The sequence below is a fragment of the Physella acuta genome, unplaced genomic scaffold (assembly GCF_028476545.2).
Source record: "Physella acuta isolate Inbredline_101_S28 unplaced genomic scaffold, ASM2847654v3 ptg000476l, whole genome shotgun sequence".
NCBI classification, from domain to species: domain Eukaryota; kingdom Metazoa; phylum Mollusca; class Gastropoda; family Physidae; genus Physella; species Physella acuta.
Window position 1 is genome coordinate 842,559 of NW_026731995.1, and position 27,944 is coordinate 870,502.

At 39.7% G+C, this 27,944-nt stretch overlaps 1 protein-coding gene across 1 annotated transcript in view; it reads left to right on the forward strand.

Annotated features, from left to right (window-relative positions):
* The window catches only part of LOC131944006 (serine/threonine-protein kinase mTOR), an 88,180-nt gene that overhangs the window by 4,338 nt on the left and 55,898 nt on the right, over positions 1-27,944 (forward strand). The window contains exons 5-17 of the mRNA XM_059304442.1: positions 4,453-4,548; positions 4,994-5,128; positions 5,383-5,445; positions 6,665-6,835; positions 7,156-7,268; positions 7,796-7,825; positions 9,299-9,481; positions 12,469-12,597; positions 13,556-13,713; positions 14,417-14,616; positions 17,831-17,927; positions 18,161-18,366; positions 18,813-18,935. Of these exons, the coding sequence (XP_059160425.1) occupies positions 4,453-4,548; positions 4,994-5,128; positions 5,383-5,445; positions 6,665-6,835; positions 7,156-7,268; positions 7,796-7,825; positions 9,299-9,481; positions 12,469-12,597; positions 13,556-13,713; positions 14,417-14,616; positions 17,831-17,927; positions 18,161-18,366; positions 18,813-18,935 (1,704 nt within the window). The remainder of the gene's footprint in view (positions 1-4,452; positions 4,549-4,993; positions 5,129-5,382; positions 5,446-6,664; positions 6,836-7,155; positions 7,269-7,795; positions 7,826-9,298; positions 9,482-12,468; positions 12,598-13,555; positions 13,714-14,416; positions 14,617-17,830; positions 17,928-18,160; positions 18,367-18,812; positions 18,936-27,944) is intronic.

Genomic DNA, 27,944 nt, shown 5'->3' on the forward strand with positions numbered 1-27,944 from the left:
GGGTGGCTAGGGTTAGTTTAAAGGGGCCTTGAGTTGGGGGGGGGGGGGTGGCTAGGGTTAGTTTAAAGGGGCCTTGAGTTGGGGGGTGGCTAGGGTTAGTTTAAAGGGGCCTTGAGTTGGGGGGTGGCTAGGGTTAGTTTAAAAGAGCCTTGAGTTGGGGGGTGGCTAGGGGTTAGTTTAAAGGAGCCTTGAGTTGGGGGGTGGCTACGGTTAGTTTAAAGGAGCCTTGAGTTCGGGGGTGGCTAGGGTTAGTTTAAAGGAGCCTTGAGTTGGGGGGTGGCTAGGGTTAGTTTAAAGGGGCCTTGAGTTGGGGGGTGGCTAGGGTTAGTTTAAAGGAGCCTTGAGGTGGGGGGTGGCTAGGGTTAGTTTAAAGGAGCCTTGAGTTGGGGGTTGCTAGGGTTAGTTTAAAGGAGCCTTGAGTTGGGGGGTGGCTAGGGTTAGTTTAAAGGAGCCTTGAGGTGGGGGGTGGCTAGGGTTAGTTTAAAGGAGCCTTGAGTTGGGGGGTGGCTAGGGTTAGTTTAAAGGAGCCTTGAGTTGGGGGGTGGCTAGGGTTAGTTTAAAGGAGCCTTGAGTTGGGGGGTGGCTAGGGTTAGTTTAAAGGGGCCTTCAGTTGTGGGTGGGGTGGGGGTGGCTAGGGTTAGTTTAAAGGAGCCTTGAGTTGGGGGGTGGCTAGGGTTAGTTTAAAGGAGCCTTGAGTTGGGGGTGGGGTGGGGGTGGCTAGGGTTAGTTTAAAGGAGCCTTGAGTTGGGGGGGGGGGTGGCTAGGGTTAGTTTAAAGGAGCCTTGAGTTGGGGGTGGGGTGGGGGTGGCTAGGGTTAGTTTAAAGGAGCCTTGAGTTGGGGGTGGGGTGGGGGTGGCTAGGGTTAGTTTAAAGGAGCCTTGAGTTCGGGGGTGGCTAGGGTTAGTTTAAAGGAACCTTGAGTTGGGGGGTGGCTAGGGTTAGTTTAAAGGGGCCTTGAGTTGGGGGGTGGCTAGGGTTAGTTTAAAGGAGCCTTGAGTTGGGGGGTGGCTAGGGTTAGTTTAAAGGGGCCTTGAGTTGGGGGGTGGCTAGGGTTAGTTTAAAGGAGCCTTGAGTTGGGGGGTGGCTAGGGTTAGTTTAAAGGGGCCTTGAGTTGGGGGTGGCTAGGGTTAGTTTAAAGGAGCCTTGAGTTGGGGGTGGGGTGGGGGTGGCTAGGGTTAGTTTAAAGGAGCCTTGAGTTGGGGGGTGGCTAGGGTTAGTTTAAAGGAGCCTTGAGTTGGGGGGGGGGGGGTGGCTAGGGTTAGTTTAAAGGAGCCTTGAGTTGGGGGTGGGGTGGGGGTGGCTAGGGTTAGTTTAAAGGAGCCTTGAGTTCGGGGGTGGCTAGGGTTAGTTTAAAGGAGCCTTGAGTTGGGGGGTGGCTAGGGTTAGTTTAAAGGGGCCTTGAGTTGGGGGGTGGCTAGGGGTTAGTTTAAAGGAGCCTTGAGTTGGGGGGTGGCTAGGGTTAGTTTAAAGGAGCCTTGAGTTGGGGGGGGGGGTGGCTAGGGTTAGTTTAAAGGAGCCTTGAGTTGGGGGGGGGGGGTGGCTAGGGTTAGTTTAAAGGAGCCTTGAGTTGGGGGGTGGCTAGGGTTAGTTTAAAGGAGCCTTGAGTTGGGGGGTGGCTAGGGTTAGTTTAAAGGAGCCTTGAGTTGGGGGGTGGCTAGGGTTAGTTTAAAGGGGCCTTGAGTTGAAGGGTGGCTAGGGTTAGTTTAAAGGGGCCTTGAGTTGGGGGGTGGCAAGGGTTAGTTTAAAGGAGCCTTGAGTTGGGGGGTGGCTAGGGTTAGTTTAAAGGAGCCTTGAGTTGGGGGGTGGCTAGGGTTAGTTTAAAGGGGCCTTGAGTTGGGGGGTGGCTAGGGTTAGTTTAAAGGAGCCTTGAGTTGGGGGGTGGCTAGGGTTAGTTTAAAGGAGCCTTGAGTTGGGGGGTGGCTAGGGTTAGTTTAAAGGAGCCTTGAGTTGGGGGGTGGCTAGGGGTTAGTTTAAAGGAGCCTTGAGTTGGGGGGTGGCTAGGGTTAGTTTAAAGGGGCCTTGAGTTGGGGGGTGGCTAGGGGTTAGTTTAAAGGAGCCTTGAGTTGGGGGGTGGCTAGGGTTAGTTTAAAGGAGCCTTGAGTTGGGGGGTGGCTAGGGTTAGTTTAAAGGAGCCTTGAGTTGGGGGGTGGCTAGGGGTTAGTTTAAAGGGGCCTTGAGTTGGGGGGGTGGCTAGGGTTAGTTTAAAGGAGCCTTGAGTTGGGGGGGGGGGGGGGTGGCTAGGGTTAGTTTAAAGGAGCCTTGAGTTGGGGGGGTGGCTAGGGTTAGTTTAAAGGAGCCTTGAGTTGGGGGTGGCTAGGGTTAGTTTAAAGGAGCCTTGAGTTGGGGGGTGGCTAGGGTTAGTTTAAAGGAGCCTTGAGTTGGGGGGTGGCTAGGGTTAGTTTAAAGGGGCCTTGAGTTGGGGGGTGGCTAGGGTTAGTTTAAAGGAGCCTTGAGTTGGGGGGTGGCTAGGGTTAGTTTAAAGGAGCCTTGAGTTGGGGGGTGGCTAGGGTTAGTTTAAAGGAGCCTTGAGTTGGGGGGTGGCTAGGGGTTAGTTTAAAGGAGCCTTGAGTTGGGGGGTGGCTAGGGTTAGTTTAAAGGGGCCTTGAGTTGGGGGGTGGCTAGGGGTTAGTTTAAAGGAGCCTTGAGTTGGGGGGTGGCTAGGGTTAGTTTAAAGGAGCCTTGAGTTGGGGGGGGTGGCTAGGGTTAGTTTAAAGGAGCCTTGAGTTGGGGGTGGGGTGGGGGTGGCTAGGGTTAGTTTAAAGGAGCCTTGAGTTGGGGGGTGGCTAGGGTTAGTTTAAAGGAGCCTTGAGTTGGGGGGTGGCTAGGGTTAGTTTAAAGGAGCCTTGAGTTGGGGGGTGGCTAGGGTTAGTTTAAAGGGGCCTTGAGTTGAAGGGTGGCTAGGGTTAGTTTAAAGGGGCCTTGAGTTGGGGGGTGGCTAGGGTTAGTTTAAAGGAGCCTTGAGTTGGGGGGTGGCTAGGGTTAGTTTAAAGGGGCCTTGAGTTGGGGGTGGGGTGGGGGTGGCTAGGGTTAGTTTAAAGGAGCCTTGAGTTGGGGGGTGGCTAGGGTTAGTTTAAAGGAGCCTTGAGTTGGGGGTGGGGTGGGGGTGGCTAGGGTTAGTTTAAAGGAGCCTTGAGTTGGGGGGTGGCTAGGGTTAGTTTAAAGGAGCCTTGAGTTGGGGGGTGGCTAGGGTTAGTTTAAAGGAGCCTTGAGTTGGGGGTGGGGTGGGGGTGGCTAGGGTTAGTTTAAAGGAGCCTTGAGTTCGGGGGTGGCTAGGGTTAGTTTAAAGGAACCTTGAGTTGGGGGGTGGCTAGGGTTAGTTTAAAGGGGCCTTGAGTTGGGGGGTGGCTAGGGTTAGTTTAAAGGAGCCTTGAGTTGGGGGGTGGCTAGGGTTAGTTTAAAGGGGCCTTGAGTTGGGGGGTGGCTAGGGTTAGTTTAAAGGAGCCTTGAGTTGGGGGGTGGCTAGGGTTAGTTTAAAGGGGCCTTGAGTTGGGGGTGGCTAGGGTTAGTTTAAAGGAGCCTTGAGTTGGGGGTGGGGGTGGCTAGGGTTAGTTTAAAGGAGCCTTGAGTTGGGGGTGGGGTGGGGGTGGCTAGGGTTAGTTTAAAGGAGCCTTGAGTTGGGGGGTGGCTAGGGTTAGTTTAAAGGAGCCTTGAGTTGGGGGGTGGCTAGGGTTAGTTTAAAGGGGCCTTGAGTTGGGGGGTGGCTAGGGGTTAGTTTAAAGGAGCCTTGAGTTGGGGGGTGGCTAGGGTTAGTTTAAAGGAGCCTTGAGTTGGGGGGGGGGGGTGGCTAGGGTTAGTTTAAAGGAGCCTTGAGTTGGGGGGGGGGGGGTGGCTAGGGTTAGTTTAAAGGGGCCTTGAGTTGGGGGGTGGCTAGGGTTAGTTTAAAGGAGCCTTGAGTTGGGGGGTGGCTAGGGTTAGTTTAAAGGAGCCTTGAGTTGGGGGGTGGCTAGGGTTAGTTTAAAGGGGCCTTGAGTTGAAGGGTGGCTAGGGTTAGTTTAAAGGGGCCTTGAGTTGGGGGGTGGCTAGGGTTAGTTTAAAGGAGCCTTGAGTTGGGGGGTGGCTAGGGTTAGTTTAAAGGAGCCTTGAGTTGGGGGGTGGCTAGGGTTAGTTTAAAGGGGCCTTGAGTTGGGGGGTGGCTAGGGTTAGTTTAAAGGAGCCTTGAGTTGGGGGGTGGCTAGGGTTAGTTTAAAGGAGCCTTGAGTTGGGGGGTGGCTAGGGTTAGTTTAAAGGGGCCTTGAGTTGGGGGGTGGCTAGGGTTAGTTTAAAGGGGCCTTGAGTTGGGGGGTGGCTAGGGGTTAGTTTAAAGGAGCCTTGAGTTGGGGGGTGGCTAGGGTTAGTTTAAAGGAGCCTTGAGTTGGGGGGGTGGCTAGGGTGTGATTGCTTATTATGGTGTCTTGAATTCTTTGTATTTTGTTGTGAGAACCCTATTTATGACCCTTGTCTTCCACTGTACAGCCATCCATCAGAGAAGGAGCTGTTGCTGCTTTAAGGGCAGCCCTGGCTGTGACCTCACAGAGGGAAACTAAAGCTTCTCAAAGGTCTGTCTACAAGGTGGGTCACACTCTCTCTCTCTTAGGACAGAGGGAAACTAAAGCTTCTCAAAGGTCTTTCTGCAAGGTGGGTCAGTCTACAAGGTGGGTCACACTCTCTCTCTCTTAGGACAGAGGGAAACTAAAGCTTCTCAAAGATCTGTCTACAAGGTGGGTCACACTCTCTCTCTCTCTCTTAGGAAGCTGAATTTCTGACACAAAATTCTGCCACAAATTTCTGACACAAAGTTCTGCCACAAATTTCTGACACAAAGTTCTGCCACTGTTCTGCTTGGGTGGGTCAACCCTAGATGCATTATACTTTTTCTTCAAAATGTTCAAATAATATGTTTACAATGATTTACATTGGTGTTCCCATATCCATGTTAATTTACAATGCTTACCAGCGGTGTTTGACACCTGTTCCATCATCCATGATGTTTGACACATGTTGTTCCATTATCCAGCAATGTTTTAACGAAGCACTGAAACCTTTTGACGAGGCTGTTGGCAGAGAAAAGAAGATGACCCGAGATGACTGGGTGCATGGGTCACTGCTCATCATTAACGAACTGCTCAGGTGTAGCAATCAAGAGGCAGAGGTTTGTTGTGAATTTCATTTTTATGTCGAAGGTTTGTTGTGAATTTAGGTTTTAATATTGAAGGTTTGTTGTGATTTAAAGTTTGAGCAGCACACCAAATATTTACTGGTAGAAGATTCTGACAAATGACTAAACTAAATAGAAAAAATTCTGTATACCCTATAATTTAATGGCTGTGTAAGACATGCTCTTGTTGTGTTTGATTTCTTTTTGTATCCCCAGTGTTTACGCATTTGATTTTTTGTATCTTTCAGCGTTTGCGTATGGAAGTGGAAGACATAACATCAGAGCAGAACAACCATGAGAAAAATGCACGAGTAGGTTCTAGTCGTGTTGGTCTTATTGGTCTTATGTACTCATGAAACCATATGATATAAATAAGTCTGTCCCATGTTTGAATGTGTGACGTTGTGTCATGTTTGAATGTGTGACGTTGTGTCATGTTTGAATATGTGACGTTGTGTCATGTTTGAATATGTGACAGTATGTCATGTTTGATTGTGTGACATTGTATCATGTTTGAATGTGTGACATTGTGTCATGTTTGAATGTGTGACGTTGTGTCATGTTTGAATGTGTGACAGTATGTCATGTTTGAATGTGTGACATTGTGTCATGTTTGAATGTGTGACATTGTATCATGTTTGAATGTGTGACATTGTATCATGTTTGAATGTGTGACATTGTGTCATGTTTGAATGTGTGACATTGTGTCATGTTTGAATGTGTGACATTGTGTCATGTTTGAATGTGTGACGTTGTGTCATGTTTGAATGTATGACATTGTGTCATGTTTGAATGTATGACATTGTATCATGTTTGAATGTATGACAGTATGTCATGTTTGAATGTATGACATTGTATCATGTTTGAATGTATGACATTGTGTCATGTTTGAATGTATGACATTGTATCATGTTTGAATGTGTGACAGTATGTCATGTTTGAATGTGTGACATTGTATCATGTTTGAATGTGTGACATTGTGTCATGTTTGAATGTGTGACATTGTGTCATGTTTGAATGTGTGACGTGTGACGTGTGACGTGTGATGTGTGATGTTTCAGGAAGTGGGCAGTAAGACCAGGGCACATGTTTGAATGTGTGACGTGTGACGTGTGACGTGTGATGTGTGATGTTTCAGGAAGTGGGCAGTAAGACCAGGGCACATGTTTGAATGTGTGACGTGTGATGTGTGACGTGTGATGTGTGATGTTTCAGGAAGTGGGCAGTAAGACCAGGGCACATGTTTGAATGTGTGATGTGTGACGTGTGATGTTTCAGGAAGTGGGCAGTAAAACCAGGGGACATGTTTGAATGTGTGACGTGTGATGTGTGATGTTTCAGGAAGTGGGCAGTAAGACCAGGGGACATGTTTGAATGTGTGACGTGTGATGTGTGATGTTTCAGGAAGTGGGCAGTAAGACCAGGGCACATGTTTGAATGTGTGATGTGTGACGTGTGATGTGTGATGTTTCAGGAAGTGGGCAGTAAGACCAGGGCACATGTTTGAATGTGTAACGTGTGATGTTTCAGGAAGTGGGCAGTAAAACCAGGGGACATGCCAGTGTGTCAGCCCTGCAACAGATCCAACAGAAGGCGTCGCCGCTCTACATCTTCTGTCCTGGTGCAAGGGAGAGCCAGCAGAAAATCCCACTCTTTGAGAGCAAGACTTGCAAGGATTTGATGAACGGCAATTTTGACAGGGTAGGTTTGGTTGCTCCATTGACAGGGTAGGTTTGGTTGCTCCATTGACAGGGTAGGTTTGGTTGCTCCATTGACAGGGTAGGTTTGGTTGCTCCATTGACAGGGTAGGCTTGGTTGCTCCATTGACAGGGTAGGCTTGGTTGCTCCATTGACAGGGTAGGTTTGGTTGCTCCATTGACAGGGTAGGTTGATCCATATGTCTACAGTATTGATGGCAATAAACTATTGTACTAATTGTGCCACTCCCCAGATCTGTAATCTGATGTTAAACCATCCACTCCCCAGATCTGTAATCTGATGTTAAACCATCCACTCCCCAGATCTGTAATCTGATGTTAAACCATCGCACCAGCAGAAGTGTCTATGTCCAGCAGACGCTGCTCAGCTCCCTGCCACGTCTTGCAGCCTTTAACCCCCAAGTGTTTACAAGAATGTAAGTTTGCTTTCAGATTTGCGATTTGCTTTAAGAGGCCCCTACTACTCTAGTTCTACTATTGTTGATGACTTTAAGGGGTAGGTGCGGGTAAAAAAAACTTTTTTAATACTAGAGAGCAAACAATTTTTTCTCTACAGATTTTTAAAGGTACATCCGAATATGCATTTCCACTAAAAAAATTGTGAAATTTTTTTTGGTAACTATGACAACGGCGGCCATATTAAAATAATTAACCCCTTTGTAGGATTTCCACCATTCATAAAATATTACATTGTAAGTCCAATAAACAATGAATTCATAATCTTCTATTATATGTTTGGGTACTCAGCTAAAAAATTTTAAGTGCAGATTTTATAACTAATTTCTTATGAATTTTTAATTAGTGGGTCCGTCAAAAACACTAGATTTAATGCCCCAAAACTCCCCAAAATTTAGTGTTTTTACCCGATCCAAAATCCAAGTCCACTAAGTCTGGAATTAGAAACAATATTAGACATTTTGTAACAGTTTATAATTGTACTTAGGTCTCCAACTAATCCTAAACAAGAGAAGGGGTATGTATGTCTCACTAGCTCGCTTGCCATTCCTTCTAGTTACATATCTGTACAACAGATACATCTGTATCTGTTCAACAGATACTTCCGTATCTGGGCGGCTAACACAATTTTACTGCCATAAAAATCTTAGACAGGATTTTATTTTTTTTGCCGCTTTTAAATAACAAAACAGGATAAGCTTTTAGAACTAATCTAGATCAAAGTGATTTTGAATTTCGTAAGGCTCAGTATTTAGTAGTGGGATGGTTCAATATTGTGTTCAGTTGGTAATAGCTTTAGACCTGTTGAGATCTTTAGATAATTTTAGCCTGGTAAGTTGTAGATGAAAGTATCTTCCAATGGAACCTATGGCTTGGTTTAACTACACAGCTGATTGTTTTGCTCACCTCATCATTGCATTACAAAATTGCTTTCTTGTTTTTTTTTTGCTTTTTAATTAGAATTGGTGTACAACTTGCAAAATTTGCAAAAATATTGTCTACAATTTTTTAAAAAATAATTAAAACCTCAGGTAAATCTATCAGACATGTATGAGAATGTGGAAAAAAACATTTGATGTAAGATAAATATATGTATATCATGATGGTTAATCCAAAGGCACTTAAAACATGGTAGTTAATTAAAGATTGTAGAGATAAGTCAAAGCCTAGAAGCCTAATTTCCCAATGCTTGCTTGATTCATGTCAAACATTCTGTCCTACATTTTTTAGAATTTAAAATTTATTTTTGTTTGTTTTTAAAATAGCAAGTTAAAAAAAAATATATATTTCTTAATAAAAAAAAAAAAAAAAAAACCATTGATCAGTACTTTTTTGGATTTAAGACTCCCCTCTCCCATTTGAATATGTTGCACTGTTTCACATCATTTTTGTGTTTTTTCTTATTCCCACAACTTTTTTCCTTCTACATTCACAATAATTTTCTATTGTATTCTCACACTCTTTTGTCCTGTATTCTCACAACTTCTTGTTGTCCAAAATACAATATATATACATAGATATATATTATATATATGTACATACACGCACATACACATGTATGAATATGAATATATATATATATATATATTTTATATATATATATATATATATATATATATATATATATATATATATATATATATATATATATATATATATATATATATATATATATATATATATATATATATATATATATATATATATATATATCATCTTTAGATTAGTATATTAACATCTGATTTAATTTAATCTCACCTTTTAGATTAGTATATTAGCATTTGATTCCCTTGCTATACATGCCTTTCTACTTGACTCTCTCTGACAGTAACATTTATAGGCCTGCTTTTTTCTTAAACTTTATGTCTAAAGGAAATAGACCAAACCTGACACAAAATAAATTTTCATCCAATTGTTTGTAGCTACCTGCTAGACACCATCAACTTGACCAAATGTTTAACAAAATAAATTTTCATCCAATTGTTTGTAGCTACCTGCTAGACACCATCAACTTCCTGCTCAGTATCCTCAAACGAGAGCGAGACCGGGGATCTCAAGCGTACCTGGCTGTTGGCTTTCTGGCCATAGCCGTCAACGGAGAAATCCTCACATACATGAGCCGTATCATGGAGATCATTAGGAACTCTCTGCCTGCTAAAGATCACTCCACCAAGTACATCCAACATTTTAGATTCCACCAAGTACATCCAACATTTTACATTCCACTAAGTACATCCAACATTTCACATTCCACCACGTACATCCAACATTTTACATTCCACTAAGTACATCCAACATTTCACATTCCACCACGTACATCCAACATTTTACATTCCACCACGTACATCCAACATTTTACATTCCACCACGTACATCCAACATTTTAGATTCCACCACGTACATCCAACATTTTACATTCCACCAAGTACATCCAACATTTTACATTCCACCACGTACATCCAACATTTTACATTCCACCAAGTAGATCCAACATTTTACATTCCACCAAGTACATCCAACATTTTACATTCCACCAAGTACATCCAACATTTTACATTCCACCACGTACATCCAACATTTTAGATTCCACCACGTACATCCAACATTTTACATTCCACCAAGTAGATCCAACATTTTACATTCCACTAAGTACATCCAACATTTTACATTCCACTAAGTACATCCAACATTTTACATTCCACTAAGTACATCCAACATTTTACATTCCACCACGTACATCCAACATTTTACATTCCACCACGTACATCCAACATTTTACATTCCACCAAGTACATCCAACATTTTACATTCCACCAAGTACATCCAACATTTTACATTCCACCAAGTACATCCAACATTTTACATTCCACCAAGTACATCCAACATTTTAGATTCCAACAAGTACATCCAACATTTTACATTCCACCAAGTACATCCAACATTTTACATTCCACCACGTACATCCAACATTTTACATTCCACAAGTACATCCAACATTTTACATTCCACCAAGTACATCCAACATTTTACATTCCACCACGTACATCCAACATTTTACATTCCACAAGTACATCCAACATTTTACATTCCACCAAGTACATCCAACATTTTACATTCCACAACGTACATCCAACATTTTACATTCCACCAAGTAGATCCAACATTTTACATCCCACCACGTACATCCAACATTTTACATTCCACAAGTACATCCAACATTTTACATCCCACCTCATACATCAACATTTTACATTCCACCACGTACATCCAACATTTTACATTCCACCTCATACATCAACATTTTACATTCCACCACGTACATCCAACATTTTACATTCCACCAAGTACATCCAACATTTTACATTCCACTAAGTACATCCAACATTTCACATTCCACCACGTACATCCAACATTTTACATTCCACCAAGTACATCCAACATTTTACATTCCACCTCATACATCAACATTTTACATTCCACCACGTACATCCAACATTTTACATTCCACTAAGTACATCCAACATTTTACATTCCACTAAGTACATCCAACATTTTACATTTCACCAAGTACATCCAACATTTTACATTCCACCACGTACATCCAACATTTTACATTCCACCACGTACATCCAACATTTTACATTCCACCAAGTACATCCAACATTTTACATTCCACCAAGTACATCCAACATTTTACATTCCACCTCATACATCAACATTTTACATTCCACCACGTACATCCAACATTTTACATTCCACTAAGTACATCCAACATTTTACATTCCACCACGTACATCCAACATTTTACATTCCACCAAGTACATCCAACATTTTACATTCCACCAAGTACATCCAACATTTTACATTCCACCTCATACATCAACATTTTACATTCCACCACGTACATCCAACATTTTACATTCCACCACGTACATCCAACATTTTACATTCCACTAAGTACATCCAACATTTTACATTCCACTAAGTACATCCAACATTTTACATTCCACCAAGTACATCCAACATTTTACATTCCACCAAGTACATCCAACATTTTAGATTCCACCAAGTACATCCAACATTTTACATTCCACCACGTACATCCAACATTTTACATTTCACCAAGTACATCCAACATTTTACATTTCACCAAGTACATCCAACATTTTATATTCCAACATGTACATTCAACATTTTACATTCCAACATGTACATCCAACATTTTACATTCCAATAAGTACATCCAACATTTTACATTCCACTAAGTAAATCCAACATTTTACATTTTACTAAGTACATCCAACATTTTACATTCCACCACATACATCCAACATTTTACATCCCACCACATAGATCCAACATTTTACATCCCACCACATAGATCCAACATTTTACATTTCACCACGTAGATCCAACATTTTATATTCCACCACGTAGATCCAATATTTTACATTCCAACATGTACATCCAACATTTTACATTCCACCAAGTACATCCAACATTTTACATTCCACCAAGTACATCAACATTTTATATTCCAATAAATACATCCAACATTTTATATTCCACTAAGTACATCCAACATTTTAGATTCCACCACGTACATCCAACATTTTACATTCCACCACGTACATCCAACATTTTACATTCCACTAAGTAGATCCAACATTTTACATTTTACTAAGTACATCCAACATTTTACATTCCACCACGTACATCCAACATTTTACATTCCACTAAGTAGATCCAACATTTTACATTTTACTAAGTACATCCAACATTTTACATTCCACCACGTAGATCCAACATTTTACATTTCACCACGTAGATCCAACATTTTATATTCCACCACGTACATCCAACATTTTACATTCCACTAAGTAGATCCAACATTTTACATTTTACTAAGTACATCCAACATTTTACATTCCACCACGTACATCCAACATTTTACATTCCACTAAGTAGATCCAACATTTTACATTTTACTAAGTACATCCAACATTTTACATTCCACCACATAGATCCAACATTTTACATTCCACCACGTAGATCCAACATTTTACATTTCACCACGTAGATCCAACATTTTACATTCCACCTCATACATCCAACATTTCCCCATGTATTCTCACAATGACCAATGTCTGATTTGAGCAGAAAAAGCCGTCACTTTGTGGTGGAGCCCGCAGTTTTCACCTGCATCAGCATGTTGTCTCGTGCCATGGGGCCACAGATGACTCACGACGTCAAGGAGCTCTTGGAAAGTATGCTGGCCACAGGTTTAAGGTAGGTTCTGTCACAGGTTTATGGTAGGTTCTGTCACAGGTTTAAGGTAGGTTCTACCACAGGTTTAAGGTAGGTTCTGTCACAGGTTTAAGGTAGGTTCTACCACAGGTTTAAAGTAGGTTCTGTCACAGGTTTAAGGTAGGTTCTGTCACAGGTTTAAGGTAGGTTCTGTCACAGGTTTAAGGTAGGTTCTGTCACAGGTTTAAGGTAGGTTCTGTCACAGGTTTAAGGTAGGTTCTGTCACCTTTCTTTGACAGTGCTGACATAATTAGTCATGGTCAGTGATCATTACTGCTGTTTATTGTGTAGGTCTTTAGGACTAGTTGTGGCCTATACTTGTGTTGACCTATACTTGTGTAGACCTATACTTGTGTAGACCTATACTTGTGTAGACCTATACTTGTGTAGACCTATACTTGTGTAGACCTATACTTGTGTAGACCTCTACTTGTGTAGACCTATACTTGTGTAGACCTATACTTGTGTAGGCCTATACTTGTGTAGACCTATACTTGTGTAGACCTATACTTGTGTAGACCTCTACTTGTGTAGACCTATACTTGTGTAGACCTATACTTGTGTAGACCTATACTTGTGTAGACCTATACTAGACCTATACTTGTGTAGACCTATACTTGTGTAGACCTATACTTGTGTAGACCTATACTTGTGTAGACCTATACTTGTGTAGACCTATACTTGTGTAGACCTATACTTGTGTAGACCTATACTTGTGTAGACCTCTACTTGTGTAGACCTATACTTGTGTAGACCTATACTTGACCTCTACTTGTGTAGACCTATACTTGTGTAGACCTATACTTGTGTAGACCTATACTTGTGTAGACCTCTACTTGTGTAGACCTATACTTGTGTAGACCTCTACTTGTGTAGACCTATACTTGTGTAGACCTCTACTTGTGTAGACCTCTATAGCTGAGATGTTTGTCCTGACCAGCCCTGCCCTGGCCGCAGCACTCAGAGAACTGGCCATGCAGATTCCTCAACTCAAGAAGGACATCCAAGATGGACTGTTGAAAAACCTCTCACAGATTCTCATGGGTCAAACCCTGAGACATCCTGGGGCTCAACCAATTGCAGGTCCAGCTGTAGCAAGTGAGTTGTGAAACCTGGGCTGTTAGAGTTATGGAACCTGGGCTGTTAGAGTTATGGAACCTGGGCTGTTAGAGTTGTGGAACCTGGGCTGTTAGAGTTATGGAACCTGGGCTGTTAGAGTTATGGAACCTGGGCTGTTAGAGTTGTGGAACCTGGGCTGTTAGAGTTATGGAACCTGGGGTGTTACAGTTGTGGAACCTGGGCTGTTAGAGTTATGGAACCTGGGCTGTTAGAGTTGTGGAACCTGGGCTGTTAGAGTTATGGAACCTGGGGTGTTACAGTTGTGGAACCTGGGCTGTTAGAGTTGTGGAACCTGGGCTTTTAGAGTTATGGAACCTGGGCTGTTAGAGTTGTGGAACCTGGGCTGTTAGAGTTGTGGAACCTGGGCTGTTAGAGTTGTGGGACCTGGGCTGTTAGAGTTGTGGAACCTGGGCTGTTAGAGTTGTGGAACCTGGGCTGTTAGAGTTGTGGAACCTGGGCTGTTAGAGTTGTGGAACCTGGGCTGTTAGAGTTGTGGAACCTGGGCTGTTAGAGTTGTGGAACCTGGGCTGTTAGAGTTGTGGAAACTGGGCTGTTAGAGTTGTGGAACCTGGGCTGTTAGAGTTGTGGAACCTGGGCTGTTAGAGTTATGGAACCTGGGCTGTTAGCATTATATTTGAATACAAGTATGTCCCAGATTACAGACAAATTTTTAAAATTCCAGTTTCACCTCTGGCAAATGATTCCAATGATGTGACCAATGTGACCCTTGCCCTGCGGACGCTGGGTAGCTTTGATTTTGAAGGTCACTCCTTGACCCAGTTTGTGCGTCACTGTGCAGAACATTATCTGGGCAGTGAGTACAAGGAGATCAGGATGGAAGCTGTTACAACATGCGCTCAGCTCATGTCTCCATTACTGCAGGTCAGTGTTGGTAGTGTGGTGACATGATGGAAGCTGTTACAACATGCGCCCAGCTCATGTCTCCATTGTTGCAGGTCTGTAGTTTGGTCATGTGGAGATTGTTGTTAGTGTGGTGACATGGAGCTAAGATTGTTGTTAGTGTGGTGACACGGAGCTAAGATTGTTGTTAGTGTGGTGATATGGAGCTAAGATTGTTGTTAGTGTGGTGACATGGAGCTAAGATGGTTGTTAGTGTGGTGACATGGAGCTAAGATTGTTGTTAGTGTGGTGATATGGAGCTAAGATTGTTGTTAGTGTGGTGATATGGAGCTAAGATTGTTGTTAGTGTGGTGACATGGAGCTAAGATGGTTGTTAGTGTGGTGACATGGAGCTAAGATTGTTGTTAGTGTGGTGACATGTAGATTGTTGTTAGTGTGGTAATATGGAGCTAAGATTGTTGTTAGTGTGGTGACATGGAGCTAAGATGGTTGTTAGTGTGGTGACATGGAGCTAAGATTGTTGTTAGTGTGGTGATATGGAGCTAAGATTGTTGTTAGTGTGGTGATATGGAGCTAAGATTGTTGTTAGTGTGGTGATATGGAGCTAAGATTGTTGGTAGTGTGGTGACATGGAGCTAAGATTGTTGTTAGTGTGGTGATATGGAGCTAAGATTGTTGGTAGTGTGGTGACATGGAGCTAAGATTGTTGTTAGTGTGGTGATATGTAGATTGTTGTTAGTGTGGTAATATGGAGCTAAGATTGCTGGTAGTGTGGTGATATGTAGATTGTTGTTAGTGTGGTGATATGGAGCTAAGATTGTTGTTAGTGTGGTGATATGTAGATTGTTGTTAGTGTGGTGATATGTAGATTGTTGTTAGTGTGGTAATATGGAGCTAAGATTGTTGGTAGTGTGGTGATATGTAGATTGTTGTTAGTGTGGTGATATGGAGCTAAGATTGTTGTTAGTGTGGTGATATGTAGATTGTTGTTAGTGTGGTGATATGTAGATTGTTGTTAGTGTGGTGACACGGAGCTAAGATTGTTGTTAGTGTGGTGATATGGAGCTAAGATTGTTGTTAGTGTGGTGACATGGATCTAAGATTGTTGTTAGTGTGGTGATATGGAGCTAAGATTGTTAGTGTGGTGACATGGAGATTGTTGTTAGTGTGGTGATATGGAGCTAAGATTGTTGTTAGTGTGGTGATATGGAGCTAAGATTGTTGTTAGTGTGGTGATATGGAGCTAAGATTGTTGTTAGTGTGATGATATGGAGCTAAGATTGTTGGTAGTGTGGTGATATGGAGCTAAGATTGTTGTTAGTGTGATGACATGGAGCTAAGATTGTTGTTAGTGTGGTGATATGGAGCTAAGATTGTTGTTAGTGTGGTGATATGGAGCTAAGATTGTTGGTAGTGTGGTGATATGTAGATTGTTGTTAGTGTGGTGATATGGAGCTAAGATTGTTGGTAGTGTGGTGATATGGAGCTAAGATTGTTGTTAGTGTGGTGATATGGAGCTAAGATTGTTGTTAGTGTGGTGATATGGAGCTAAGATTGTTGGTAGTGTGGTGATATGGAGCTAAGATTGTTGGTAGTGTGGTGACATGGAGCTAAGATTGTTGTTAGTGTGGTGATATGGAGCTAAGATTGTTGTTAGTGTGATGATATGGAGCTAAGATTGTTGTTAGTGTGGTGATATGGAGCTAAGATTGTTGGTAGTGTGGTGATATGGAGCTAAGATTGTTGGTAGTGTGGTGATATGGAGCTAAGATTGTTGGTAGTGTGGTGATATGGAGCTAAGATTGTTGGTAGTGTGGTGATATGGAGCTAAGATTGTTGTTAGTGTGGTGATATGGAGCTAAGATTGTTGTTAGTGTGATGATATGGAGCTAAGATTGTTGTTAGTGTGGTGATATGGAGCTAAGATTGTTGGTAGTGTGGTGACATGGAGCTAAGATTGTTGTTAGTGTGGTGATATGGAGCTAAGATTGTTGTTAGTGTGGTGATATGGAGCTAAGATTGTTGTTAGTGTGGTGACATGGAGCTAAGATTGTTGTTAGTGTGGTGATATGTAGATTGTTGTTAGTGTGGTGATATGTAGATTGTTGTTAGTGTGGTGATATGTAGATTGTTGTTAGTGTGGTAATATGGAGCTAAGATTGTTGGTAGTGTGGTGATATGTAGATTGTTGTTAGTGTGGTGATATGGAGCTAAGATTGTTGTTAGTGTGGTGACATGTAGATTGTTGTTAGTGTGGTGATATGGAGCTAAGATTGTTGGTAGTGTGGTGATATGGAGCTAAGATTGTTGGTAGTGTGGTGATATGGAGCTAAGATTGTTGTTAGTGTGGTGACATGTAGATTGTTGTTAGTGTGGTGATATGGAGCTAAGATTGTTGGTAGTGTGGTGATATGGAGCTAAGATTGTTGGTAGTGTGGTGATATGGAGCTAAGATTGTTGGTAGTGTGGTGATATGGAGCTAAGATTGTTGGTAGTGTGGTGATATGGAGCTAAGATTGTTGGTAGTGTGGTGATATGTAGATTGTTGTTAGTGTGGTGATATGGAGCTAAGATTGTTGGTAGTGTGGTGATATGGAGCTAAGATTGTTGGTAGTGTGGTGATATGGAGCTAAGATTGTTGTTAGTGTGGTGATATAGAGCTAAGATTGTTGTTAGTGTGATGACATGGAGCTAAGATTGTTGTTAGTGTGGTGATATGGAGCTAAGATTGTTGTTAGTGTGGTGATATGGAGCTAAGATTGTTGTTAGTGTGATGACATGGAGCTAAGATGGTTGTTAGTGTGGTGACATGTAGATTGTTGTTAGTGTGGTGATATGGAGCTAAGATTGTTGGTAGTGTGGTGATATGGAGCTAAGATTGTTGGTAGTGTGGTGATATGGAGCTAAGATGGTTGTTAGTGTGGTGACATGTAGATTGTTGTTAGTGTGGTGATATGGAGCTAAGATTGTTGTTAGTGTGGTGATATGGAGCTAAGATTGTTGTTAGTGTGGTGACATGGAGCTAAGATTGTTGTTAGTGTGGTGATATGGAGCTAAGATTGTTGTTAGTGTGGTGACATGGAGCTAAGATTGTTGTTAGTGTGGTGACATGGAGCTAAGATTGTTGTTAGTGTGGTGTTTAGTTGTTAACACTAGCTGACATCTGAGTCCTAGAAGATTGACCTTTGACCTGTGCTGTCTTTAAATGGATGTGTACCACGGCTTCTATTTGCAGCTTCTGTCCAAGCAGCAAGGTCATGTCAGCATGACAGCCATGACAACAGTAGCTGAGGTCTTGAACAAACTCTTGGTCGTTGGCATCACAGACTCAGGTCAGTTTTTGGCATCACAGACTCAGGTCAGTTTTTGGCATCACATTCACTCTAGCCTCAACCTTACCTTTGACCTTACAAGTGGGGCATACATTTGTTATAATCAACCTTTGACCTTACATGTGTGACAGATGTGTTGTTGAACTTACTAATCTGACCAATTTGTTGTCAACCTTTGACCTGACATATGATATTGTTGACCTCTACCCCTCCATGAGTTACCCTGCTTACAGATGCTGACATCAGGTATAATGTATTGAGCTCCCTGGATGAAAGGTTTGACCCTCACCTTGCCCAGGCAGAAAACCTGAGTGCACTTTTCATAGCTTTAAATGACGAAGCCTTTGAGATCCGTGAGAGAGCTATCTGCATGATTGGACGCCTCAGTTCCAAGAATCCAGCCTACGTCATGCCCTCGCTCAGGAAGGTGCTCATTCAGGTACTGTACACACTCAGTGGTCCACTCGTTGGTTGGTCCTGTTGGTCCTGTTGGTCCTGTTGTTGATTGGTCCTGTTGTTGATTGATTGGTCCTGTTGTTGATTGGTCCTGTTGGTCCTGTTGGTCCTGTTGTTGATTGGTCCTGTTGTTGATTGGTCCTGTTGTTGATTGGTCCTGTTGTTGATTGGTCCTGTTGTTGATTGGTCCTGTTGTTGATTGGTCCTGTTGGTCCTGTTGTTGATTGGTCCTGTTGTTGATTGGTCCTGTTGTTGATATGTCCTGTTGGTCCTGTTGTTGATTGGTCCTGTTGTTGATTGGTCCTGTTGATGATTGGTCCTGTTGTTGATTGGTCCTGTTGATGATTGGTCCTGTTGATGATTGGTCCTGTTGTTGATTGGTCCTGTTGGTCATGTTGTTGATTGGTCCTATTGGTCCTGTTATTGCAGATCCTGACAGAGCTGGAACACAGTGGTATAGGCCGTAACAAGGAACAAGCGGCCAGAATGTTGGGCCACCTGGTGTCCAACACGGCCAGACTCATCAAGCCATACATGGTGCCAATTATGGAGGTAGGTCAGACTCATCAAGCCATACATGGTGCCAATTATGGAGGTAGACATGTGTTTAATTGTCTCATCTGGTGTAGACATGTGTTTAATTGTCTCATCTGGTGTAGACATGTGTTTAATTGTCTCATCTGATGTAGACATGTGTTTAATTTTCTCATCTGGTGTAGACATGTGTTTAATTAATTGTCTCATCTGGTGTAGACATGTGTTTAATTTTCTCATCTGGTGTAGACATGTGTTTAATTTTCTCATCTGGTGTAGACATGTGTTTAATTGTCTCATCTGGTGTAGACATGTGTTTAATTTTCTCATCTGGTGTAGACATGTGTTTAATTGTCTCATCTGGTGTAGACATGTGTTTAATTTTCTCATCTGGTGTAGACATGTGTTTAATTAATTGTCTCATCTGATGTAGACATGTGTTTAATTAATTGTCTCATCTGGTGTAGACATGTGTTTAATTAATTGTCTCATCTGATGTAGACATGTGTTTAATTTTCTCATCTGGTGTAGACATGTGTTTAATTGTCTCATCTGGTGTAGACATGTGTTTAATTGTCTCATCTGGTGTAGACATGTGTTTAATTAATTGTCTCATCTGATGTAGACATGTGTTTAATTAATTGTCTCATCTGATGTAGACATGTGTTTAATTGATTGTCTCATCTGATGTAGACATGTGTTTAATTAATTGTCTCATCTGGTGTAGACATGTGTTTAATTGTCTCATCTGATGTAGACATGTGTTTAATTGATTGTCTCATCTGATGTAGACATGTGTTTAATTAATTTTCTCATCTGGTGTAGACATGTGTTTAATTGTCTCATCTGGTGTAGACATGTGTTTAATTGTCTCATCTGGTGTAGACATGTGTTTAATTGTCTCATCTGATGTAGACATGTGTTTAATTTTCTCATCTGGTGTAGACATGTGTTTAATTAATTGTCTCATCTGGTGTAGACATGTGTTTAATTTTCTCATCTGGTGTAGACATGTGTTTAATTTTCTCATCTGGTGTAGACATGTGTTTAATTGTCTCATCTGGTGTAGACATGTGTTTAATTGTCTCATCTGATGTAGACATGTGTTTAATTTTCTCATCTGGTGTAGACATGTGTTTAATTGTCTCATCTGGTGTAGACATGTGTTTAATTTTCTCATCTGGTGTAGACATGTGTTTAATTAATTGTCTCATCTGATGTAGACATGTGTTTAATTAATTGTCTCATCTGGTGTAGACATGTGTTTAATTAATTGTCTCATCTGATGTAGACATGTGTTTAATTTTCTCATCTGGTGTAGACATGTGTTTAATTGTCTCATCTGGTGTAGACATGTGTTTAATTGTCTCATCTGGTGTAGACATGTGTTTAATTAATTGTCTCATCTGATGTAGACATGTGTTTAATTAATTGTCTCATCTGATGTAGACATGTGTTTAATTGATTGTCTCATCTGATGTAGACATGTGTTTAATTAATTGTCTCATCTGGTGTAGACATGTGTTTAATTGTCTCATCTGATGTAGACATGTGTTTAATTGATTGTCTCATCTGATGTAGACATGTGTTTAATTGTCTCATCTGGTGTAGACATGTGTTTAATTGTCTCATCTGGTGTAGACATGTGTTTAATTAATTGTCTCATCTGATGTAGACATGTGTTTAATTAATTGTCTCATCTGATGTAGACATGTGTTTAATTGATTGTCTCATCTGATGTAGACATGTGTTTAATTAATTGTCTCATCTGGTGTAGACATGTGTTTAATTGTCTCATCTGATGTAGACATGTGTTTAATTGATTGTCTCATCTGATGTAGACATGTGTTTAATTGATTGTCTCATCTGGTGTAGACATTTGTTTAATTAATTGTCTCATCTGATGTAGACATGTGTTTAATTGTCTCATCTGATGTAGACATGTGTTTAATTGATTGTCTCATCTGGTGTAGACATGTGTTTAATTGTCTCATCTGGTGTAGACATGTGTTTAATTGTCTCATCTGATGTAGACATGTGTTTAATTGATTGTCTCATCTGATGTAGACATGTGTTTAATTGATTGTCTCATCTGGTGTAGACATTTGTTTATATCATTGTCTCATCTGATGTAGACATGTGTTTAATTGTCTCATCTGATGTAGACATGTGTTTAATTGATTGTCTCATCTGGTGTAGACATGTGTTTAATTGTCTCATCTGATGTAGACATGTGTTTAATTAATTGTCTCATCTGATGTAGACATGTGTTTAATTGTCTCATCTGATGTAGACATGTGTTTAATTGTCTCATCTGGTGTAGACATGTGTTTAATTGTCTCATCTGATGTAGACATGTGTTTAATTGATTGTCTCATCTGGTGTAGACATGTGTTTAATTGTCTCATCTGGTGTAGACATGTGTTTAATTAATTGTCTCATCTGGTGTAGACATGTGTTTAATTGTCTCATCTGATGTAGACATGTGTTTAATTAATTGTCTCATCTGATGTAGACATGTGTTTAATTGTCTCATCTGGTGTAGACATTTGTTTAATTGTCTCATCTGGTGTAGACATGTGTTTAATTGATTGTCTCATCTGGTGTAGACATGTGTTTAATTAATTGTCTCATCTGATGTAGACATGTGTTTAATTGATTGTCTCATCTGGTGTAGACATGTGTTTAATTGATTGTCTCATCTGGTGTAGACATGTGTTTAATTAATTGTCTCATCTGATGTAGACATGTGTTTAATTGATTGTCTCATCTGATGTAGACATGTGTTTAATTAATTGTCTCATCTGATGTAGACATGTGTTTAATTGTCTCATCTGGTGTAGACATGTGTTTAATTAATTGTCTCATCTGGTGTAGACATGTGTTTAATTGATTGTCTCATCTGATGTAGACATGTGTTTAATTGTCTCATCTGATGTAGACATGTGTTTAATTGATTGTCTCATCTGGTGTAGACATGTGTTTAATTGATTGTCTCATCTGGTGTAGACATGTGTTTAATTAATTTTCTCATCTGATGTAGACATGTGTTTAATTAATTGTCTCATCTGATGTAGACATGTGTTTAATTGTCTCATCTGGTGTAGACATGTGTTTAATTAATTGTCTCATCTGGTGTAGACATTTGTTTAATTGATTGTCTCATCTGGTGTAGACATGTGTTTAATTGTCTCATCTGGTGTAGACATGTGTTTAATTGTCTCATCTGATGTAGACATGTGTTTAATTTTCTCATCTGGTGTAGACATGTGTTTAATTAATTGTCTCATCTGATGTAGACATGTGTTTAATTGTCTCATCTGGTGTAGACATGTGTTTAATTAATTGTCTCATCTGGTGTAGACATTTGTTTAATTGATTGTCTCATCTGGTGTAGACATGTGTTTAATTGTCTCATCTGGTGTAGACATGTGTTTAATTGTCTCATCTGATGTAGACATGTGTTTAATTGTCTCATCTGGTGTAGACATGTGTTTAATTGTCTCATCTGGTGTAGACATGTGTTTAATTGTCTCATCTGGTGTAGACATGTGTTTAATTGTCTCATCTGGTGTAGACATGTGTTTAATTGTCTCATCTGGTGTAGACATGTGTTTGATTGTCTCATCTGATGTAGACATGTGTTTAATTGTCTCATCTGATGTAGACATGTGTTTAATTGATTGTCTCATCTGGTGTAGACATGTGTTTAATTAATTGTCTCATCTGGTGTAGACATGTGTTTAATTAATTGTCTCATCTGATGTAGACATGTGTTTAATTAATTGTCTCATCTGATGTAGACATGTGTTTAATTAATTGTCTCATCTGATGTAGACATGTGTTTAATTAATTGTCTCATCTGATGTAGACATGTGTTTAATTAATTGTCTCATCTGATGTAGACATGTGTTTAATTGTCTCATCTGATGTAGACATTTGTTTAATTGTCTCATCTGGTGTAGACATGTGTTTAATTTTCTCATCTGGTGTAGACATTTGTTTAATTGTCTCATCTGGTGTAGACATGTGTTTAATTTTCTCATCTGGTGTAGACATGTGTTTAATTGTCTCATCTGATGTAGACATTTGTTTAATTGTCTCATCTGGTGTAGACATGTGTTTAATTGATTGTCTCATCTGGTGTAGACATGTGTTTAATTGTCTCATCTGGTGTAGACATGTGTTTAATTAATTATCTCATCTGATGTAGACATGTGTTTAATTGTCTCATCTGATGTAGACATGTGTTTAATTGTCTCATCTGATGTAGACATTTGTTTAATTAATTGTCTCATCTGGTGTAGACATGTGTTTGATTGTCTCATCTGGTGTAGACATGTGTTTAATTAATTGTCTCATCTGATGTAGACATGTGTTTAATTGTCTCATCTGATGTAGACATTTGTTTAATTAATTGTCTCATCTGATGTAGACATGTGTTTAATTGATTGTCTCATCTGATGTAGACATGTGTTTAATTGATTGTCTCATCTGGTGTAGACATGTGTTTAATTGTCTCATCTGGTGTAGACATGTGTTTAATTGTCTCATCTGATGTAGACATGTGTTTAATTGATTGTCTCATCTGATGTAGACATGTGTTTAATTAATTGTCTCATCTGATGTAGACATGTGTTTAATTGTCTCATCTGGTGTAGACATGTGTTTAATTAATTGTCTCATCTGGTGTAGACATGTGTTTAATTGATTGTCTCATCTGATGTAGACATGTGTTTAATTGTCTCATCTGATGTAGACATGTGTTTAATTGATTGTCTCATCTGGTGTAGACATGTGTTTAATTAATTTTCTCATCTGATGTAGACATGTGTTTAATTAATTGTCTCATCTGATGTAGACATGTGTTTAATTGTCTCATCTGGTGTAGACATGTGTTTAATTAATTGTCTCATCTGGTGTAGACATTTGTTTAATTGATTGTCTCATCTGGTGTAGACATGTGTTTAATTGTCTCATCTGGTGTAGACATGTGTTTAATTGTCTCATCTGGTGTAGACATGTGTTTGATTGTCTCATCTGATGTAGACATGTGTTTAATTGTCTCATCTGATGTAGACATGTGTTTAATTGATTGTCTCATCTGGTGTAGACATGTGTTTGATTGTCTCATCTGATGTAGACATGTGTTTAATTGTCTCATCTGGTGTAGACATGTGTTTAATTAATTGTCTCATCTGGTGTAGACATGTGTTTAATTGTCTCATCTGGTGTAGACATGTGTTTAATTAATTGTCTCATCTGGTGTAGACATGTGTTTAATTGTCTCATCTGATGTAGACATGTGTTTAATTAATTGTCTCATCTGGTGTAGACATGTGTTTAATTAATTGTCTCATCTGATGTAGACATGTGTTTAATTAATTGTCTCATCTGATGTAGACATGTGTTTAATTAATTGTCTCATCTGATGTAGACATGTGTTTAATTAATTGTCTCATCTGATGTAGACATGTGTTTAATTAATTGTCTCATCTGATGTAGACATGTGTTTAATTGTCTCATCTGATGTAGACATTTGTTTAATTGATTGTCTCATCTGGTGTAGACATGTGTTTGATTGTCTCATCTGATGTAGACGTGTTTAATTGTCTCATCTGATGTAGACATTTGTTTAATTAATTGTCTCATCTGGTGTAGACATGTGTTTGATTGTCTCATCTGGTGTAGACATGTGTTTAATTAATTGTCTCATCTGATGTAGACATGTGTTTAATTGTCTCATCTGATGTAGACATTTGTTTAATTAATTGTCTCATCTGATGTAGACATGTGTTTAATTGATTGTCTCATCTGATGTAGACATGTGTTTAATTGATTGTCTCATCTGGTGTAGACATGTGTTTAATTGTCTCATCTGGTGTAGACATGTGTTTAATTGTCTCATCTGATGTAGACATGTGTTTAATTGATTGTCTCATCTGATGTAGACATGTGTTTAATTGTCTCATCTGATGTAGACATTTGTTTAATTAATTGTCTCATCTGATGTAGACATGTGTTTAATTGATTGTCTCATCTGGTGTAGACATGTGTTTAATTGTCTCATCTGATGTAGACATGTGTTTAATTGTCTCATCTGATGTAGACATGTGTTTAATTGTCTCATCTGATGTAGACATTTGTTTAATTAATTGTCTCATCTGATGTAGACATGTGTTTAATTGATTGTCTCATCTGGTGTAGACATGTGTTTAATTGTCTCATCTGATGTAGACATGTGTTTAATTGTCTCATCTGATGTAGACATGTGTTTAATTGTCTCATCTGATGTAGACATGTGTTTAATTGATTGTCTCATCTGGTGTAGACATGTGTTTGATTGTCTCATCTGATGTAGACATGTGTTTAATTGTCTCATCTGGTGTAGACATGTGTTTAATTGATTGTCTCATCTGGTGTAGACATGTGTTTGATTGTCTCATCTGGTGTAGACATGTGTTTAATTGTCTCATCTGATGTAGACATTTGTTTAATTAATTGTCTCATCTGGTGTAGACATTTGTTTAATTGTCTCATCTGATGTAGACATGTGTTTAATTGATTGTCTCATCTGGTGTAGACATGTGTTTAATTGTCTCATCTGATGTAGACATGTGTTTAATTGTCTCATCTGATGTAGACATGTGTTTAATTGTCTCATCTGATGTAGACATTTGTTTAATTAATTGTCTCATCTGATGTAGACATGTGTTTAATTGATTGTCTCATCTGGTGTAGACATGTGTTTAATTGTCTCATCTGATGTAGACATGTGTTTAATTGTCTCATCTGATGTAGACATGTGTTTAATTGTCTCATCTGATGTAGACATGTGTTTAATTGATTGTCTCATCTGGTGTAGACATGTGTTTGATTGTCTCATCTGATGTAGACATGTGTTTAATTGTCTCATCTGGTGTAGACATGTGTTTAATTGATTGTCTCATCTGGTGTAGACATGTGTTTGATTGTCTCATCTGGTGTAGACATGTGTTTAATTGTCTCATCTGATGTAGACATTTGTTTAATTAATTGTCTCATCTGGTGTAGACATTTGTTTAATTGTCTCATCTGATGTAGACATGTGTTTAATTGATTGTCTCATCTGGTGTAGACATGTGTTTAATTAATTGTCTCATCTGATGTAGACATGTGTTTAATTGTCTCATCTGGTGTAGACATGTGTTTAATTGATTGTCTCATCTGATGTAGACATGTGTTTAATTAATTGTCTCATCTGGTGTAGACATGTGTTTGATTGTCTCATCTGATGTAGACATGTGTTTAATTGTCTCATCTGATGTAGACATGTGTTTAATTGTCTCATCTGATGTAGACATGTGTTTAATTGTCTCATCTGGTGTAGACATGTGTTTAATTTTCTCATCTGGTGTAGACATGTGTTTAATTGTCTCATCTGGTGTAGACATGTGTTTAATTTTCTCATCTGGTGTAGACATGTGTTTAATTAATTGTCTCATCTGATGTAGACATGTGTTTAATTAATTGTCTCATCTGATGTAGACATGTGTTTAATTAATTGTCTCATCTGATGTAGACATGTGTTTAATTAATTGTCTCATCTGATGTAGACATGTGTTTAATTGTCTCATCTGATGTAGACATTTGTTTAATTGATTGTCTCATCTGGTGTAGACATGTGTTTGATTGTCTCATCTGATGTAGACATGTGTTTAATTAATTGTCTCATCTGATGTAGACATGTGTTTAATTAATTGTCTCATCTGATGTAGACATGTGTTTAATTGTCTCATCTGATGTAGACATGTGTTTAATTGTCTCATCTGATGTAGATATGTGTTTAATTGTCTCATCTGATGTAGACATGTGTTTAATTGATTGTCTCATCTGATGTAGACATGTGTTTAATTGTCTCATCTGATGTAGACATGTGTTTAATTGTCTCATCTGATGTAGACATGTGTTTAATTGTCTCATCTGATGTAGACATGTGTTTAATTAATTGTCTCATCTGATGTAGACATGTGTTTAATTGATTGTTTCATCTGATGTAGACATGTGTTTAATTGATTGTCTCATCTGATGTAGACATGTGTTTAATTGTCTCATCTGATGTAGACATGTGTTTAATTGATTGTCTCATCTGGTGTAGACATGTGTTTGATTGTCTCATCTGGTGTAGACATGTGTTTGATTGTCTCATCTGATGTAGACATGTGTTTAATTGTCTCATCTGATGTAGACATGTGTTTAATTGTCTCATCTGGTGTAGACATGTGTTTAATTAATTGTCTCATCTGATGTAGACATGTGTTTAATTGATTGTCTCATCTGGTGTAGACATGTGTTTGATTGTCTCATCTGATGTAGACATGTGTTTAATTGATTGTCTCATCTGAGGTAGACATTTGTTTAATTGTCTCATCTGGTGTAGACATGTGTTTAATTGATTGTCTCATCTGATGTAGACATTTGTTTAATTGTCTCATCTGGTGTAGACATGTGTTTAATTGATTGTCTCATCTGGTGTAGACATGTGTTTAATTGTCTCATCTGGTGTAGACATGTGTTTAATTGATTGTCTCATCTGATGTAGACATGTGTTTAATTGTCTCATCTGGTGTAGACATGTGTTTAATTGTCTCATCTGGTGTAGACATGTGTTTAATTGTCTCATCTGGTGTAGACATGTGTTTAATTGATTGTCTCATCTGGTGTAGACATGTGTTTAATTGTCTCATCTGATGTAGACATGTGTTTAATTGTCTCATCTGGTGTAGACATGTGTTTAATTAATTGTCTCATCTGGTGTAGACATGTGTTTAATTGTCTCATCTGGTGTAGACATGTGTTTAATTGTCTCATCTGGTGTAGACATGTGTTTAATTGATTGTCTCATCTGATGTAGACATGTGTTTAATTGTCTCATCTGGTGTAGACATGTGTTTAATTGTCTCATCTGGTGTAGACATGTGTTTAATTGTCTCATCTGGTGTAGACATGTGTTTAATTGTCTCATCTGGTGTAGACATGTGTTTAATT